At 44.8% G+C, this 17,981-nt stretch overlaps 1 protein-coding gene and 1 long non-coding RNA gene across 2 annotated transcripts; one reads left to right on the top strand and one right to left on the bottom strand.

Annotated features, from left to right (window-relative positions):
- Window positions 1-299: 299 nt before the first annotated feature.
- LOC129010897 (uncharacterized) lies at window positions 300-17,740 on the bottom strand. The gene is made up of 3 exons (XR_008493084.1): window positions 17,652-17,740; window positions 9,348-9,536; window positions 300-697 (listed from the first exon to the last, which is right to left on the bottom strand). It is a non-coding gene; the product is annotated as an uncharacterized LOC129010897 (long non-coding RNA).
- On the top strand, window positions 12,375-12,928 carry LOC129010896 (small ribosomal subunit protein uS9-like). Its single transcript, XM_054445534.2, has one exon. It carries the CDS (start codon window positions 12,432-12,434, stop codon window positions 12,870-12,872), a length of 441 nt encoding a protein of 146 aa, XP_054301509.1. The 5' UTR covers window positions 12,375-12,431; the 3' UTR covers window positions 12,873-12,928.
- Window positions 17,741-17,981: the final 241 nt, after the last annotated feature.

Raw genomic sequence — 17,981 nt, 5'->3', positions numbered from 1 at the left:
CGAGGTGGGAGGATCCTTCAAAGCCAGGAGTTCAAGACCAGCCTGGGTAATAAAGCGAGATGCCATCTCTACAAAAAAGAAAACAAGAATTTGAGAGCACCTTGCAGGTAAGTCAGTCAGTCACTCTTGCTAGCTAGCACAGTTCTTTCATAAAATAGTGTGAAATTGGGTCTCCAGAATAGTGTTGACATGCTTATTTGGGGTCAAACACAAGATAAGTTCAGGTCTCTGGGCTATCGACAGTCCTCTACCAACCCTTGGTCATGAGCCATGTGTTGGGGACCTTGTGCTGGCCCTCCTTTGTCAGTGTTCTGACTGTGGAACTGCTGGTGGTCCACAGCACCTGAGGACTACAGGGTGGTAGCAGACATCTTTTATTCTGTGTATGACTGCATGTCATCTCCTTTCTGCCCCATCACTTGCACCCAGGGTAGTTACCCCATCCCGGCAGAAGATTCCATGACAGGTGTCAGGCCGTCCTCCCTGGGTAATCCAACCTTTCTCCTCCAAGATGAATGATTTTGGGATTGTTGCTACACAGTGCCAAAGGGCCCTTTCCAACTGATGTCCTCTTTTGCTTCTGACTGATGTGGTGATGCAATGCTCCCTCCATGTTTGTCTTAAGTCATGCCAAATGAGGCATGCAGGAATGGGATCACTCCTCTTGCTGCACCCGTGGGCCCTTCACACATCTTCCCTGTTGGTGATGGTGTCCAAAAGATAGGCATGTGGTCAACATTCAAAGAACTGATAGTCTAGGAATGTTGTAATTATGGTTTAAAGTGTGCAAAAGAAGATAGGGTTAGAAGAAGTGATGCTCTATGTTTATTACATAAAATTCTGAGTGAGAATTTAACATGACCATAAAACAAATTATTGTTCACATTTTTGGGGATTCTCTGGGTAAGACTTGCATTTGTGATCATAATCAAGAAAATATAGTAATAAAATAAAACAAAATAAAATTAAAATTTTAAAAAGAAAATACTGTAATAATTTTTGAGAGAGTCATAGACAACATCATGAATAATGTATCATGAGTAATGTTGTAACCAAGAGTATTAAGGAACTCCAGAAACAAAAATGTCCATATTGTTTCACTACAAACAGGTTCCAAAGACCTATGGAATTATAGTAACAAGAGTTACTACCTTTTTCTCTTGGTGGGAGATATGAAATTAGCCAGGAATGGCACATTGGACAATAAAGAACATGAAGAACATGATTTTTGGACCTGAACAAGAAAAGGTGGTACCTGCACACTGTGAAGAATCATCACATGCTCTGATATGGACAATAAGCTGATATCTCTTTTCTACCCATTATTCTAAGTCTTCATTGATATATCATTTTGCTATATGTCATTATACTTCACATAGTCTCATAAACTTTGTAATACATTTAAAAATTGAGACATAATTCACATATCATAAAATTTACCATTTTAGGCCAGGTGTATTGGCTCACACCTGTAATCCCAGCACTTCGGGAGGCCAAGGCGAGTGGATCACTTGGGGCCAGCAGTTTGAGACCAGCCTGGGCAATGTGGTGAAACCCCATCTCTACTAAAAATACAAAAATTAGCTGGGCATGGTGGCACACACCTGTAATCCCAGTTACTCAGATGGCTGAGGCACAAGAATCTCTTGAACCCAGTAGGTGGAGATTGCAATGAACCAAGATTGTGCCACTGTACCCCAGCCTGGGTGACAGAGTGAAAGTCTGTGCCACTGTACCCCAGCCTGGGTGACAGAGTGAAAGTCTGTCTCAGAAAAAAAAAATTACCATTTAGTTTTTAATTATTATAAATTACCGGCCCAATTTTTTTTTTTTTTTTAAATTGAGATAGGGTCTCGCTCTGTCACCCAGGCTGGAGTGCAGTGGTGCAAACATGGCTCACTGCAGGCTTGAACTCCTGGGCTCTAGCAATCCTCCTGCCACAGCCTCCCGAGTAGCTGGAACCACAGGTATGTACCACCATGCCTTGCACTTTAAAACATTTTTTTTTGGCCAGGCACAGTGGCTCACACTTGTAATCCCAGCACTTTGGGAGCCCGAGATGGATGGATCATGAGGTCAGGAGATCGAGACCATCCTGGCCAACACGGCAAAACCCCATCTCTACTAAAAATACAAAAATTAGCTGGGCATGGTGGAGCATGCCTGTAATCCCAGCTACTCAGGAGGCTGAGGCAGGAGAATCGCTTGAACCAGGGAGTTGGAGGTTGCAATGAGCCGAGATGGTGCCACTGTACTCCAGCCTGGCAACAGAGTGAGACTCCATCTCAAAAACAAAACAAAACAAACAAACAAAAGGCGACTACAGGCGGAGGTTGCAGTGGAGCCGAGATTGCACCACTGCACTCCAGCCTGGCAAAAGAGCGAGACACCGTCTCAAAAAAAAAAATTAATTTATGAAAAAGGTATTCCACATTATATCTCATCAGGGATATACTAATTAAAAGGACAATTAAATACTACTGTGCACCTCTTAGAATGGCCAAAATTCAGAACATTCACAACACCAAATGCTGGTAAAGATGTGGAGCAATGGAAACTCTCATCCATTGCTGGTGGGAATGCAAAATCGTACAGCCACTTTGGAAGAGAGTTCCGTAATTTCTTAGAAAACTAAATATACCACAGCCATAAAAAAGAACAAAATCATGTCCTTTGCAGCAACACAGATGCAAGCGGAGGCCATTATCCTAAGCGAACTAACACAGGAACAGAAAACCAATACTGCATATTCTCATAAGTGTGAGCTAAATATTGGGTACTCATGGACATAAAGATGGCAACAATAGACACTGGGGACTACTAGAGGGGGTGGGAGGGAAGGGGCAGGGTTGAAAACTATTGGGTACTGATATGGTTGGTGGGTGGGAAGGGGCAAGGGTTGAAAAACTATTGGGGTACTGATATGGTCCCACCCAAATCTCATCTTGAATTGTAATTCCCACAATTCCCATGTGGAAGGAACCTGGTGGGAGGTAGTTGAGTCATGGGGGCAGGTCTTTCCTGTGCTGTTCTCCTGATAGTGAATAAGTCTCATCAGATCTGATGGTATTATAAGGGGGAGTTTCTGGGCACAAGCTCTCTTTGCCTGCTGCCATCCATGTAAGATGTGACTTGTTCCTCCTTACCTTCCGCCATGATTGTGAGGCTTCCCCAGCCACGTGGAACTGTAAGTCCATTAAACCTCTTTCATGAATTGTCCAGTCTTGGATATGTCTTTATCAGCAGTGTGAAAACAGACTAATACAGGTACTATGCTCACTACCTGGGTGATGGGATCAATTGTAACCCAAACCTTGGCATCATGCAATATACCCATGTAACAAACCTGCACATGTACCCTCTGAATCTAAAATAAAAGTTAAAATTATCATAAAAAAGAAAATTAAACATCCTCTTACTGTACAATCCAGCAATCATGCTCCTTGGTATTTATCCAAAGAAGTTGAAAACTGATGTCCATATAAGCATCTGCACATGTATGTTTCCAGCAGCTTTATTCATCATTACCAAAACTTGGAAGCAACCAAGATGTCCTTCAGTAGGTGAATGGATAAACTGTGGTACACTCAGACAATGAAATACTATTCAGTGCTATAAAGAAATGAGCCATCAAGCCTTGAAAAGGCACAGGAGTCATTTAAATGCATATGTCAACCTAAATAACAAACAGGGAGAGGCTTCCCAAAAGAAAATGATATTTATTTGGGAATAGAGCATTGCAATGAGGATACATGTGCCATAGTAACCTATATGCATATTCAGGAAGGTAAAGGAAGAAAAAGGTTTTCAAAGGAAAAAATGAGGATTACATAATTATTTTGAAATAATTATCCTTGGCTACAAAGATCAATAACAAGGGCGACACCAGTCTGAGGTTGGACAAGCAGTTGCTGGGCAGATGTCTTTGCAGCAGTATTTTTTTGTGAAAGGTTGCGGTGGCCTTTGTGCAAAACTGTGGCTTTTGTAGAATCTTTTTTGTTATCAGTTATACATGCGTGAGAACCCTCTCTTTAAGGTCTTCCTCAGCTCTATTTGTAAGGGTTTTCTTCACAGTGTTTTCTGGTTATGAGATGCTAGATGGTGTTCAAGATGTTTTAAATGTATTAACTCATTTAATCTTTGCAATCACCCTGGGAAGTAGGAACAATGACTACATTACAGATGAGGAAAAGGCTCATTCAGTTTGTCCAAGGTCACAGAGCTTGAATTTGAGCTCTGGTGACTGTTCTGGAGCCCATGTTCTTAATCATTATGCTATGCTGCTTCTTGTGGTACAATTGGCATGTATTGGTAAGCGTAACTTTGCAAAGTTTTGTGGTTTTTAACAAATAAATAAAACCTTTAAAGGAAAATGGCAGTTGGACTTGACTTTAAGGGCTGTGGGGAGAGTAAGAAGGTAGAGGGGAAGAAGGTAGGAAAATAGCCACAGATCTGCTTTCCCAAAGTTAGGAAGCAGTGTGGCAGAGTGAGAGATAAAAAGCAGATTAAATCCCTCAGCCCAGGGCAAGGATGGAGAGGATAACCAGTGGAAGCAACTTGGGAATGACCTCGAGGTGCTCGTCTACATTTTTTTTTTTTTTTTTTTTTTTTTGAGACAGTCTCACTCTGTTGCCCAGGCTGGAGTGCAGTGGCATGATCTCGGCTCATGGCAACCTCTGTCTCCCGGGTTAAAGCGATTCTCCTGCCTCAGCCTCCCAAGTAGCTGGGACTACAGGTGTGCACCACCATGCCTGGCTAATTTTTGTATTTTTAGTAGAGACGGGGTTTCACCATGTTGGCTAGGCTGCTCTTGAACTCCTGACCTCAGGTGATCTGCCCACCTCAGCCTCCCAAAGTGCTGGGGTTATAGGCATGACCCACTGTGCTTGGCCTCTTTCTTTCTTTTTCTTTCTTTCTCTCTCTCTCTCCTTCCTTCCTTCCCTCCCTCCTTTCTTTCTTTTCTTTTTTCTTTCTTTCTCTCTCTTCTTTCTTTTTCTCTCTCTCTCTTCTTTCTTTTTCTTTCTCTCTCTCTCTCACTCCTTCCTTCCCTCCCTCCCTCCCTTCTTTCTTTCTCTCTCTCTCTCTCGCTCTGCCACCAGGCTGGAGTGCAGTGGCACAATCATGGCTCACTGCAGACCTGACCTCCTGGGCTCAAGCAATCCTCCCACGTCAGCCTCCTGAGTACCTGGGACTACAGGTGTATGCCACTGTACCTGGCTAATTTTTTTTTGTAGGGAAAGGGTCTTGCTATGTTGCCCAGGCTGTTCTTGAACTTCTGGACTCAAGTGATCCTCCAGCCTTGGCCCTGAAAAGTGTTGGGATTACATGTGTGAGCCATTGCCTCCTGCCAATATCTCCCACCTTTCCTTGTCTACTTTTATAACCCTCCTTCTGATCCCTCCTTTTCATGTCAAATGCACTGATCTTGTTCTGGCCAATGGTTATGAGAAAAAGCAGCTAACATAAATGAAACACACTGAAATCCAAACCCTCTCTCTCTCACACACACACACACACACATACACACACACACAACTTTTTTGAGACAGAATCTCACTCTGTTGCCCAGGCTAGAGTGCCGTAGTGTGATGACAGCTCACTGCAGGCTTGACCTCCTAAGCTCAAGTGATCCTCCTACCTCAGCCTCCCGAGTAGCTGGGACTATAGATATGTGCTATTGGTTAATTTGTTGTACTTTTTGTAGATACCAAGTATTGCCATGTTGCCCAGGATGGTCTCAAACTCTTGGGCTCAAGCAATCTGCCCGCCTCGGCCTCCCATCCTCCCAGAGTGCTGGAATTACAGACGTGAGCCACTGTGCCTGGCCCTATATTTTTAAAATTTATTTTATTTTCTTCGTCTTCTTTTTTTTTTTTTTTTTTTGAGACAGTCTCGCTCTGTCACCCAGGCTGGAGTGCAGTGGCTCAGTCTTGGCTCACTGCAAGCTCCGCCTCCCGGGTTCACACCATTCTCTTGCCTCAGCCTCCCAAGTAGCTGGGACTACAGGAGCCCGCTACCATGCTTGGCTAATTTTTTTGTATTTTTAGTAGAGACGGGGTTTCACCATGTTAGCCAGGATGGTCTCGATCTCCTGACCTTGTGATCCGCCCGCCTCGGCCTCCCAAAGTGCTAGGATTACAGGCGTGAGCCACCACACCCGGCCTTTATTTTATTCTTAATTTTTGAAAAATTGCTATCATTTTTTGAGACTGGGTCTCACTTTGTTGTCCAGGCTAGAGTGAAGTGGTGCAATCATGGCTCCCTGCAGTCTTGAACTTCTGGGCTTAAGTGATCCTCCCACTTCAGCCTCCCAAGTAGCTGGGACTACAGGTATGTGCCATGGACCCAGCTAACTTTATTTTTAATTTTTTTGTAGAGATGGGATCCCACTGTTGCCCAGGCTGGTCCTCAACTCCTGGACTTAAGCAACTCAAGCAATTCTTCAGTCTTGGCCTCCCAAAGTGTCAAGATTATAGGCATGAGCCACTATGCCTGGCCGTGTTTTTTTTTTTTTAACATATTTTTAATTGAGCTGTTTGTTTTTCCTTTTCTTTTCTTTTTTTTTTCTTTTTTTTTTTTTTTGCAGAGGTTGCTTAATACCTGTTGCTATTGAGTTGGGTGTTTGTTTTCTTTTTCTTTTTCTTTTTTTTTTGAGATGGAGTCTCACTCTGTCACTTAGGTTGGAGTGCATTGGTGCAATCTGGGCTCACTGCAACTTCCACTTCCCAGGTTCAAATGATTCTCCCGCCTCAGTCTCCTGAGTAGTTGGGATTACAGGCACGCACCAACACTCCCAGCTAATTTTTGAATTTTTTAGTAGAGACGAGGTTTCATCATGTTGGCCAGGCTAGTCTCGAACTCCTGACCTCAAGTGATTCGCCTGCCTTAGCCTCCCAAAGTGGTGGGATTACAGGCGAAAGCCATTGCGCCCAGCCAGGTTTTGAGAGTTCATTATATACTCTGGATACAAATCCTTTGTCAGATAGGTGATTTGCAATATTTCCTCCCAGTCCTAGCTTGTGATTTGTTTTTAGTTCTCCTAACAGTAGTTTTCAAAGAGCATTAATTTTTAATTCTGATAGAGTATAATATATCAATTGCTCTTTTATGGATTGTGCTTCTGGAATCATAGCTAAGACATTTTGCCTAAACCAAGTTGCAGAAAAGATCAAACCGTAGCCTGAAGGAGCTGACTAAGGGCAAGAATCAGAGACTAAACCAGCCACAGGGGCAGGTACTGGGCAAGCGGTGTAGGTGTAGAGGAAGAGACTCAGTTGTGGATGATAAGACAATTGGGTGGATTTTCAGACAAGCAATGTGGTGGATGATTGATTAGCATTCAGCATCCATTTTCATCTCCTTTTAGCATACTTTCCTGAAGAGGCTAAAAAGCTAAGGATTATATGTCTCAGAATTCCTTACAGCCAATCACATGTACTTGGGTGAGATTTCGAATGCAGAAGTGAGGCTGGGCTCATACCTGTAATTCTAGTACATTGGGAGGCTGAGGCAGGATGGTTGCTTGAGTCCAGGAGTTTGAAACCAGCCTGAGCAACACAGTGGGACCCTGTATCTACAAACCTTTTTTTTTTTTTTTTTTTAACTAGCCAGCGTGGTGGTACATGTCTGTAGTTCCAGCTACTTGGGAGGCTGAGATGGGAGGATCGTTTGAGCCCAGGAGTTCGAAGCTGTAGTAAGCTGTGATTGTACCACTGCACTCCAGCCTGGATGACAGAGTGAGTGAGACTCTGTCTCAAAAAATATATATAATAGAATGCAGAAGTGAGACAAACGCCAATCACCCTGCTACTTTGACTATTTCTCATGGCCAAGCAAGGTTGTAGAGATGTGTCATGTTTCTATAGCAGTGATACTGTGAGGTCTCTAGCTTTGCAAATATTGAGAGGTGGTTGCATCAGAGTGTAGCAGTGGCAATGTCCTGATACAGCTGCCAGCTCCCTGGATCACAGCTGCAGCCACTTACTCTTTTTTTTGTTTTGTTTTGTTTTTGTTTTTGAGATGGAGTCTAGCTCTGTCACCCAGGCTGGAGTGCAGTGGCACGATCTCGGCTCACTGCAATCTCCTCCTCCCAGGTTCACGCCATTCTCTTGCCTCAGCCTCCGCAGCAGCTGGGACTACAGGCACACGCCGCCACGCCCGGCTAATTTTTGTATTTTTAGTAGAGACAGGGTTTCACCGTGTTAGCCAGGATGGTCTCGATCTCCTGACCTTGTGATCCGCCCGCCTCGGCCTCCCAAAGTGCTGCGATTACAGGCATGAGCCACCGCGCCCGGCCGCCACTTACTCTTAAACCCAATTAGTGGAGACTTTCAGGTGCTTTACCCTCTCTGACAGTGGTAGAGGTAATAGCTTCCCTGTTGGAGCACTCTTACCGTGTTCTGGTGGTCATTCTTGGAGTTTCAACCCAGAGCTAGTTCCTCTAGACGTTTTTTATTTATTTATTTATTTATTTTGAGACTGTGTCTTGCTCTGTCACCAGGCTGGAGTGCAGTGGCGCGATCTCGGCTCACTGAAACCTCAGCCTCTCGGGTTCAAGCGGTTCTCCTGCCTCAGCCTCCCAAGTAGCTGGGACTACAGGTGTGCACCACCACACCCAGCTAATTTTTGTATTTTTAGTAGAGACAGGGTTTCATCATGTTGGTCAGGATGGTCACCATCTCTTGACCTCGTGATCCACCTGCTTCGGCATCCCAAAGTGCTGGGATTACAGGCGTGAGCCACCGCGCCCGGCAGCTCCTCTAGACTTTCTGAAGGATTTCATAAGCACTTAACTCTTTGTATCCCTAAGATAGTTGCAGGGGTTTCTGTTTTCTGCACCAAATCCCCTCCAACTATCCTGAGTGATACAGGCAGTCAGGATGTATCTGGGAGGAATGATAAAGAATCCAACATCTTCAGCTGGGCACAGTAGCTCATTCCTATAATCCCAGCACTTTCGGAGGCCAGGCGGGCGGTTCACTTGAGGCCAGGAGTTTGAGACCAGCCTGGCCAACATCGCGAAACCCCATCTCTACTAAAAACAAATACAAAAATTAGCCAAGCATGGTGGCGCGTGCCTGTAATCCCAGCTACTCAGGAGGCTGAGGCATGAGAATCGCTTGAACCCCGGAAGTGGAGGTGGCAGTGAGCTGAGATCATGCCACTGCACTACAGCCTGCGCCACAGAGTGACTCTGTCTCAAAAAAGCAAACAAACAAAAACAAAACAAAACAAAAAACATCTTCTATCATGTGGGAAAAATGGGACTGTGGGAAGGCATTCATTTGTTCAACAAGCATGTAACAGACATGGAGTGGGTGCTATAGCTAGACATCAGGAATACCTACCTTCCCTGAAGGAGCTTACATGACATGATGATTTCATGGTATGATGATAGAGATATGTTAGAATACTATGTGCTCACAGAGATGTTCTCAATCAGACTTGGTAGAGATGTCATCAAAGAGGTAATCTCTAAGCTTGGTTTTAACACATGAGTAGGAATTGGCCAGCAAAGAAGGGGAAGAGCATTCTATCTGCAATAGGGAAAATTATTTTATTACTATTATTATTTTTTGAGACAGGATCTCACGCTGTCCCCCAGGCTGGAGTGCAGTAGTGCAGTCATGGCTCACTGCAGCCTAGACCTCCCAGGCTTAAGTGATCCTCCCACCTCAGCCTCTCAAGTAGCTGGGACCACAGGTGCATGCCACCACGCCCAGCTCATTTTTGTATTTTTTTGTAGAGACGGGGTTTCACCACGTTGCCCACAGTGGTCTCAAACTCCTAGACTCAAGTCATCCTCCCTCCTCAGCCTCCCAAAGTGCTGAGATTACAGGTGTGAGCCACCGCCTGTATAATTTGCCAGGGCAAATTATTAAGTAAAACTCTTAAATATCTGTGTTCACACTTCTCCCACGCCTTCCTAGGAAAGAGATGGGGAGAGGAGATGTGTGTTTCTAAAGACTAGGCGCTAGACTAGGAGGTAGGGACAACGTAGAAGCTTCTTTGATGGGTAGGACAGGGGTGGAGGCTGGAGTTTGAAAGTGCTGTCAGTAAGGAGGGGGAAGAAGTTGACCTAAGAGCTTCCCTAGAGGCTAAATGTAGGGCATCCTTAAGCTGGCTTAAACTCTTCAGTCTTCCTTACTTCCTCACTTCTCATTAGAGAATCAGATGGTGTGGAATTCTGAAACAAGGCCTGGGTTCAGAGCCAGGGATACCACTTACTCATTAGGTAGTCTTGTTCATATGACTTCACTTTTTAAAATCTGCCTTCTCATCTATAAGATAAGGATAATGATAATATCTCCCTCGTACAGTGTTGTAAAGATCTAATTAGGTAATGGATGTGAAAAAATATTGAAAATTGTAAAACACTATAATAATACCAGTCACTATTTTTTTTTAATTATACTTTAAGTTCTGGGGTACATGTGCAGAACGTGCAGGTTTGTCACACAGGTGCACGTACCATGGTGGTTTGCTGCACCCATCAACTTGTCATCTACATTAGGTATTTCTCCTAAGGCTATCCCTCCCCTAGCCCGCCACCCACCAACAGGCCCCGGTGTGTGATGTTCCCCTCCCTGTGTCCAGGTGTTCTCATTGTTCAACTCCCACTTATGAGTGAGAACATGCGGTGTTTGGTTTTCTGTTCTTTTATCAGTTTTCTGAGAATGATGGTTTCCAGCTTCATCCATGTCCCTGCAAAGGACATGAACTCATCTTTTTTTATGGCTGTATAGTATTCTATGGTGTATATGTGCCACATTTTCCTTATACAGTCTATCATTGATGGGCATTTGGGTTGGTTCCAAGTCTTTGCTATTGCAAATGATCAGTGTGCACACAATAAACATATATGTGCATGTGTCTTTATAGTAGACACTCTGTTGCGCAGGCTGGAGTGCAATGGCACAATCCCAGCTCACTGCAACCTTCCCCTCTTGGGTTCAAGCGAGTCTCCTGCCACAGCCTCCCAAGTAGCTGGGATTACAGGTGTGTGCCATCACACCTGGCTAATTTTTTAATTTTTAGTAAAGACGGAGTTTCAGCATGTTGGCCAGGCTGGTCTCGAACTCCTGGCCTCAAGCAATCTGCCTGCCTCGGCCTCTCAAAGCGCTGGGATTACAGGCGTGAGCCACCGTACCCAGCCCCACCAGTCAGTATTATTATGTAATAAGCAATGAAGTCTGGTTGATTGTATCTCAGGTATATCTCCTTCCCCAACTTTACTTCTGTTCATCCCCTGTTCTGATTTGGTTCAGGCTTCTATCTTCTCTATGTCGTTTCTGTAGACCCTCTATATTTTCAAATGCTCCTAAAGGAATTTTTCCACAGAGCTTACTTTAAAACTGTCTAGGACATGCTACTATCTAAATAAAGGACAAACTCAACCGGGCATGGTGGCTTGTGCCTATAATCGCAACACTTTGGGAGGCTGAGGCAGGAGGATCATTTGAGCACAGGAGCTCGAGACCAGCTTGGGCAACATGGCGAAACCCCATCTCTACAAAAAAATACAAAAATTAGCTGGCCATGATGGCACACACCTGTAGCCACAGGTACTAGGAAAGCTGAGATGGGAGGATCACTTGAGCTAGGAGGTTGAGGTTGCAGTGAGCAGAGATGGGAGGATCACTTGAGCTAGGAGGTTGAGGGTGCAGTGAGCAGAGGTCGCACCACTGCACTCCAGCCTGGGTGACAGAGCAAGACCCTGTCTCGAAAAAAAAAAAAAAAAAAAAAAGGGACAAACTTCTTAGCTTAGCACAAGGTTCTTTTTGAACTTGATTTGACTTGTCTTTCTAGATTTATCTCCTCTCTTCCTGCTACACACCCTACTCCTCAGCCTCACTGAATTTCTTACTATTGCTCAAACAATCCATTTTCACCTGTATCGTTCCCCCTTCTGGAATGACTTTTCTCCTTCCTGATCATCCTTCCATCACCTTCTAATCACATTGTTCTCTCTTTTCCATTTGGCACATCTATTCGCCCTTAAGCGCTGGCTCAAGTGTCATCCACTCCCCAGTTCTCTCAGTAGCACTTGGCATGCCCCTCTATGACAACACTTACCATACTGTTTTGTAAACATTAGTTTGAGAGGCTTTTAGATTGCTACTAGCCCTATTGTGAGCACAGGGAAGAAAGACACCTATTCGTAGCTGGATCTTCCCTAGTACCTGAAACAAAAGAGGACCGTATATATATACTTTTAAATAAACAAATAAGCTCTACAGACCAGACAGGACATAGACAAAAAATTAAACAGCTTTGGGAGGCCTACGCAGGTGGATCACCCAAGGTCAGGAGTTGGAGATGAGCCTGGCCAACATGGTGAAATCCAGTCTCTACTAAAAATACAAAAATTGCTTTTTCCTTTTCCGGTTGCAGCGCCGCGCGGTGAGGTTCTCTCGTCCACGCTCGCAGCCATGCCGTCCAAGGGCCCGCTGCAGTCGGTGCAGGTCTTCGGACGCAAGAAGACAGCCACAGCTGTGGCGCACTGCAAACGCGGCAATGGTCTCATCAAGGTGAACGGGCGGCCCCTGGAGATGACTGAGCCGCGCACGCTACAGTACAAGCTGCTGGAGCCAGTTCTGCTTCTTGGCAAGGAGCGATTTGCTGGTGTAGACATCCGTGTCCGTGTGAAGGGTGGTGGTCACGTGGCCCAGATTTATGCTATCCGTCAGTCCATCTCCAAAGCCCTGGTGGCCTATTACCAGAAATATGTGGATGAGGCTTCCAAGAAGGAGATCAAAGACATCCTCATCCAGTATGACCGGACCCTGCTGGTAGCTGATCCTCGTCGCTGCGAGTCCAAAAAGTTTGGAGGCCCTGGTGCCCGTGCTCGCTACCAAAAATCCTACCGATAAGCCCATCATGACTCAAAATTCACCTGTATAATAAACAGTTTTTGAGGGATTTTAAAGTTTCAAAAAAAAAAATAAATAAATAATACAAAAATTAGCCAGATGTGGTGGTGCACACCTGTAATCCCAGCTACTCGGGAGGCTGAGGATGTAGAATTACTTGAACCCAGAGGTGGAAGTTGCAGTGAGCCAAGATTGCACCACTGTACTCCAGCCTGGGCAACAGAGTGAGACTCTGTCAAAAAAAAAAAAAAAAAAAAAAATTAAACAGCACAAGGCAGTAAAGGAACCAAGAGTTACATATCTACAAGTTCCAAATGAAAAGTAGAGAAAACAAGAGTCATGATCATTTGAATTTGGGAAAACTCCAGGATGGGATATGAAACTTGGTACCCACCAATATAATACCAATGATCTTACATGGTTCCTTCAAACTGGGTTCACACTCCTCCTCTCTACCTTGCCTCTCCTGCCCCAGACTTGGAGCTCTTTTGAAGTTGGCAGCAGGTCTCTTGTTCATCTTTTCATCTTGCATTCTTTCTTTATCTACTGGCATCTAGCCAGATGTTTTGCACATAAGCACCCAATAAACCTAAAGATTCTATTAAGCCTGGGTGGGATTTGGATAGATGGAGTAGAAGGAAGAAGAAATCCAGATCAGGGACGCAGCAGGAATGTGTTAGTTTCCTGTTGCTTCTCTAACAAATTATCACAAAAGGTGGCTAAGAACAACACATATTTACCATTTTATAGTTCTAGAGATCAGAAGTCTGAAATTAGGTCTAACAGGGCTGAAATTAAAGTGTTGACAGGGCCATGTTCCTTATAGAGGATTGAGGGGAGAGAATCTGTTTCCTTGACTTTTTTCAGTTTCTAGAAGCTACTGCATTCCTTGGCTCATGGCCCCACCTCACCCTTACCCCTGCTTCTGTCATCACATCCCCCTCCCTTATTTTGGCTTTTCCTCTTATAAGGACCATTGTCATCACATTGAGATCACCTGGAGAGTCTTCTCATCTCTAGATCTGTAATTTAATCACATCTGCAAAGTCCCTTTTGCCATGTAAGATAACATATACACAGGTTCTGGGGGTTAGGACATGGATACTTTGGGAGCCATTATTCTGTCTACCACAAAGAGCAAAGCTAGACATAAGAATGAGCAACTAATGTTTGGAGATGGACCTTTCCAGCTGAAGCAAAGGGTTGATTTGATTAGAAGACAAGCGAGTTTGGAGATAGACCCTCGAATATCAGAGTAAGGAGTTTTAGTTTTATCCTATAGAAAGTAAGCATTTAAAGGTGGGTGAGCAGGGAGTTAACAACGAAAGAAGTAATCTAGCAGACCCCTAAAGACCCTAGAGTATATAAATCTGGTGGTTATGCTTGAGGCAAGCAAAAACAGAATTAAAAGATTAGGGACAAAGAGACCACACAAAGGTGAATACACTGCTGTTCGCTGTCCTATCGAGTTTCTTCTTTTTGCTAGATGTTCCTTGTGCATCCATGATAAATGGTGAATTATTTCCCTTCTTGAATTCTCAACTTTTGTCTAGTGGAAGTCTACAGTCTTGTTATAACCCCTCTGCTCAGAAGAGTCTGCCGCAGCAGTTGGGAAATCACGTATTTAGGGTAAGAAGTGGAGAGGAAGAAAGGGGATAAGATGTGAACTGATTAATTTGTTCACTGACTAGAAGAGGCTGAGCTTCACAGGAAAGGGTTTCGATGGTTTGGAAAGACAGGGACTCTACCTCTTGGTTGTAAACAACAGGAACCCAATGCATAGTGAGTTAGAAAAAGAATTTACTAGCTTTTGGCCGGGCACAGTGGCTCACGCCTGTAATCCCAGCACTTTGGGAGGCTGAGGTGGACTGATCACAAGGTCAGGAGATCGAGACCATCCTGGCTAACACAGTGAAACCCCGTCTCTACTAAAAATACAAAAAAATTAGCTGGGCGTGGTGGCGGGCGCCCATAGTCCCAGCTACTCAGGAGGCTGAGGCAGGAGAATGGCGTGAACCTGGGAGGCGGAGCTTGCAGTGAGCTGAGATCACACCACTGTACTCCAGCCTGGGTGACAGAGTGAGACTTCGTCTCAAAAAAATAAATAAATAAAATAAAATAAAAAAGAAAAAAGAAAAAGAATTTACTAGCTTTAATGGCATCTCTATGACGATGATTTCCAAATTCACATTGCCAAATTGCATAAATTAATAAGTAGAGCTGCTGCTTGTCGCAGGCATGATGGCTTCAAGGTTACTTTGCATAGCTGGAACGCTGGCCATGAAGGCTTTGAGGGCTTGCAGTCCCAGTGGGGTGCAATCGCAATAAGACATATATGAGTCTGAAGAGCAAACTCATACATATCCAATTGCCTAGTGGATATCTTTACTTGGATGTCCAAAAGGCAAATCAAACTCAACATGGCCCAAACTTGTTCCTGACCTTCCCTTTCCCGTTCCCCCTCACCAAACCTACTCCTCCTATCATTTCCCCCATTTCAATTAGTGAAAACTCCACCATCTTTGTTGCTCAAGTCAAATACTTTGCAGTTATCTTTCATTCACCCTCCACATTCAAACTATCAAGAAATTCCATCGGCTTTACTTTCAAGTCTTTAATAAGGAATCTGACCATTTCTTTTCACTGGTACAACTACCACCCTGGTTCAAACCATCTCTCACCCAAATGATTGGACTAGCCTGCTAACTAGTCTCCCTGTCCATACTTCTATTGGTTTGTTTTCAATGCAAGAGCCAGAGTGATCCCTGTTATAAAACATGTTAGATCATATCACTCCTCTACTCAAAATCCTCCAATGGCTACCTATCCTACTTAGAGAAAACCAAAGTCCTCACACAATAGCCTACAATATCCTACACAATATGGCTTCTGGTTACCTTTCTGACTTCATCTTTCACTACTCTTTTCCTTGCTCATTGCACTCCAGCTACACTGGCATCTTTGCTGTTCTTCTAATACATCAGACATAGTATGCACTTGCCATTCCCTTTGTCTGGATAATTTTTCCCTAGATAGCCACATAGCTTATTTCCTTGCATCCTTCAGATCTTTACAAAAATGCTATCTTATTAGTGAGTCCTTCCTTGATCATCCTATTTAAAATATTTATTATGAGGGAGGGGAAGAAGGAGCCAATGCAATGACTAGTCTTTATTGGAGAGAAGATACTTTACAGCACATTTTGAGCAATTAGTGCCAGGGATCACTCGGCCAACTTGTGGGGCATCAGCTTGTAATGGGTTCACAGTTAGAGCATCGCTGGGTCTTGCCTTTGTGCAGCCAGAACCAGTTGACAGCACTGTCGTCCTCTTCACCGATGCAGCTCACTATAATCTTGGTGATGGAGGGAGCTGTTAGGGTCTTCCCTGGTGCCTGAAGCTGCCTTTGGGGGTAGTATATTGTATGGGTCCAATCTCACACATGGCTATCATGAACTCCCTCTCCAGCCCAGTCATCTGCTTGTCATCAGTAGGAACACCACCTCCAGATGCCATGAAGCATGCTGCAACCAACCCATTGGGACTGTAAGCCCTCAGGCCTATGCGGCTAGTGCTCCAGCTCTGAAAATTAACCTTGAAGCCATGATGCCTGTGACAAGCAGCAGCTTTATTTATTTATTTATTGAGACAGAGTCTCACCCTGTCACCCAGGCTAGAGTGGAGTGCCATGAACATGGCTCACTACAGCCTCAACCTCCTAGGTTCAATTGATCCTCCTGCTTCAGCTTCCCAAGGAAGCAACTCTATTTAAAATCTTAATGCCTCTTCCATCTCTATCCCCTTTCAGTTTTATTTTTATTAACACTGATCACTAACATCTATACATTTTACTCATCTAGTTTATTGTCTACCTTTCCTTCTACACAGATTGTGAATTCCAAGAGGACACAATGTATATCCTGTTTGTTCGCAGATGTATCGTCAATGCCCAGAATAGTATCTGGCATAGAATAACCTTTTTAAAATAAATATTTGTTGAATAAATGAATGAAAAATCAGGTGATAACTTCAGGCATGGTTAGATCCAGGTTCTTGGCATGTCATTGGAATTTTGTCCTGTCTCGTAGCTTTTCTCTCCTCTGCGTTGGCTTCATTCTCAAGCAGGCTTGATGTGTTACAGGTGATGATAAGACGGCCACCAGTGGCTGCAGGTTTACATTCTAACAATTTTGCAGCCTAAATGGAGAGAGAGTGAGTGCCTCTTTCCTGATTGTTCCAGAGAAAGCCTTGGATATATCACATTGTCTGGGCTTGGGTCAAGTGACAATCCCTAAAGCAGTGTCTATGGGTAGAGGAGGAAAATGTTGTGACTGACTGGGCCTGGGTCATGCGACCCTTTGGAACTGGGGATAAAGTTCAGCTCCATTTAGACTGAGAAGAGGGGAGAGGTGGTTTCCTAAAAGAAAAGGGGGTGCTATCACTGGAAGAAGATGGCAGCTAGACAACAAATGTCCACCGCAAATGTCAATGACCCACCTGCCGACTGAGCCCAGAACAGCGTTCTTCTCCAGCCTCTCCATTTTCACACGCAGCCAGATGAGCCTCTGACCGTGGTTAAGCTTCTCTCCTCCCAAATGTTTTTTCCCCTGCCTCTGTCGGGTAACGGCTTCCTCATCCCTCATTGCCTGGTCCAACTATGATCTCCCTCACCCCGACTCTTAACAGATACTGTCTCTCTCCCTCTTCTGAGTATCCTGTTTGTTTCTACTTCTCTTGTAGTTAGTTTTGTACGCCATGCCTTGTATAATATTTTACTTACTTGTATACATCATGAGTTCCTTTTGAAAAAGGGTACGGTCCATTCCCGGGGTGTCCACGCCACCGCCTCACGCCCTCTGGGAACCGCGGTGATTCGATGCCGGCTGAGGCCGCCAGGGAGCGCTCGGCGCCCGGCACGAGGCCGTCAAGGGCGGGAGGCGCTGTGATTGGCAGACGCGGCCGTCAATCGGGCGCAGGCGGGGCGGGCCGGGCCGCCCGGGAGGCCTCTGGGCGGGAGGCGGGGCCTGCATGAATGGGGCGCGCGTCGCGCGGGCTGCAGTCGGCGCTAGCGGGGGAAGCCCGAGTCCCGGCCGGGAGTGGGTGGGAGGAA

The sequence above is a fragment of the Pongo pygmaeus genome, chromosome 10 (assembly GCF_028885625.2).
Source record: "Pongo pygmaeus isolate AG05252 chromosome 10, NHGRI_mPonPyg2-v2.0_pri, whole genome shotgun sequence".
NCBI classification, from domain to species: Eukaryota; Metazoa; Chordata; class Mammalia; order Primates; family Hominidae; genus Pongo; species Pongo pygmaeus.
Note: the sequence above shows the minus strand (reverse complement) of the source record. Positions and strands in the feature narration are given on the sequence as shown.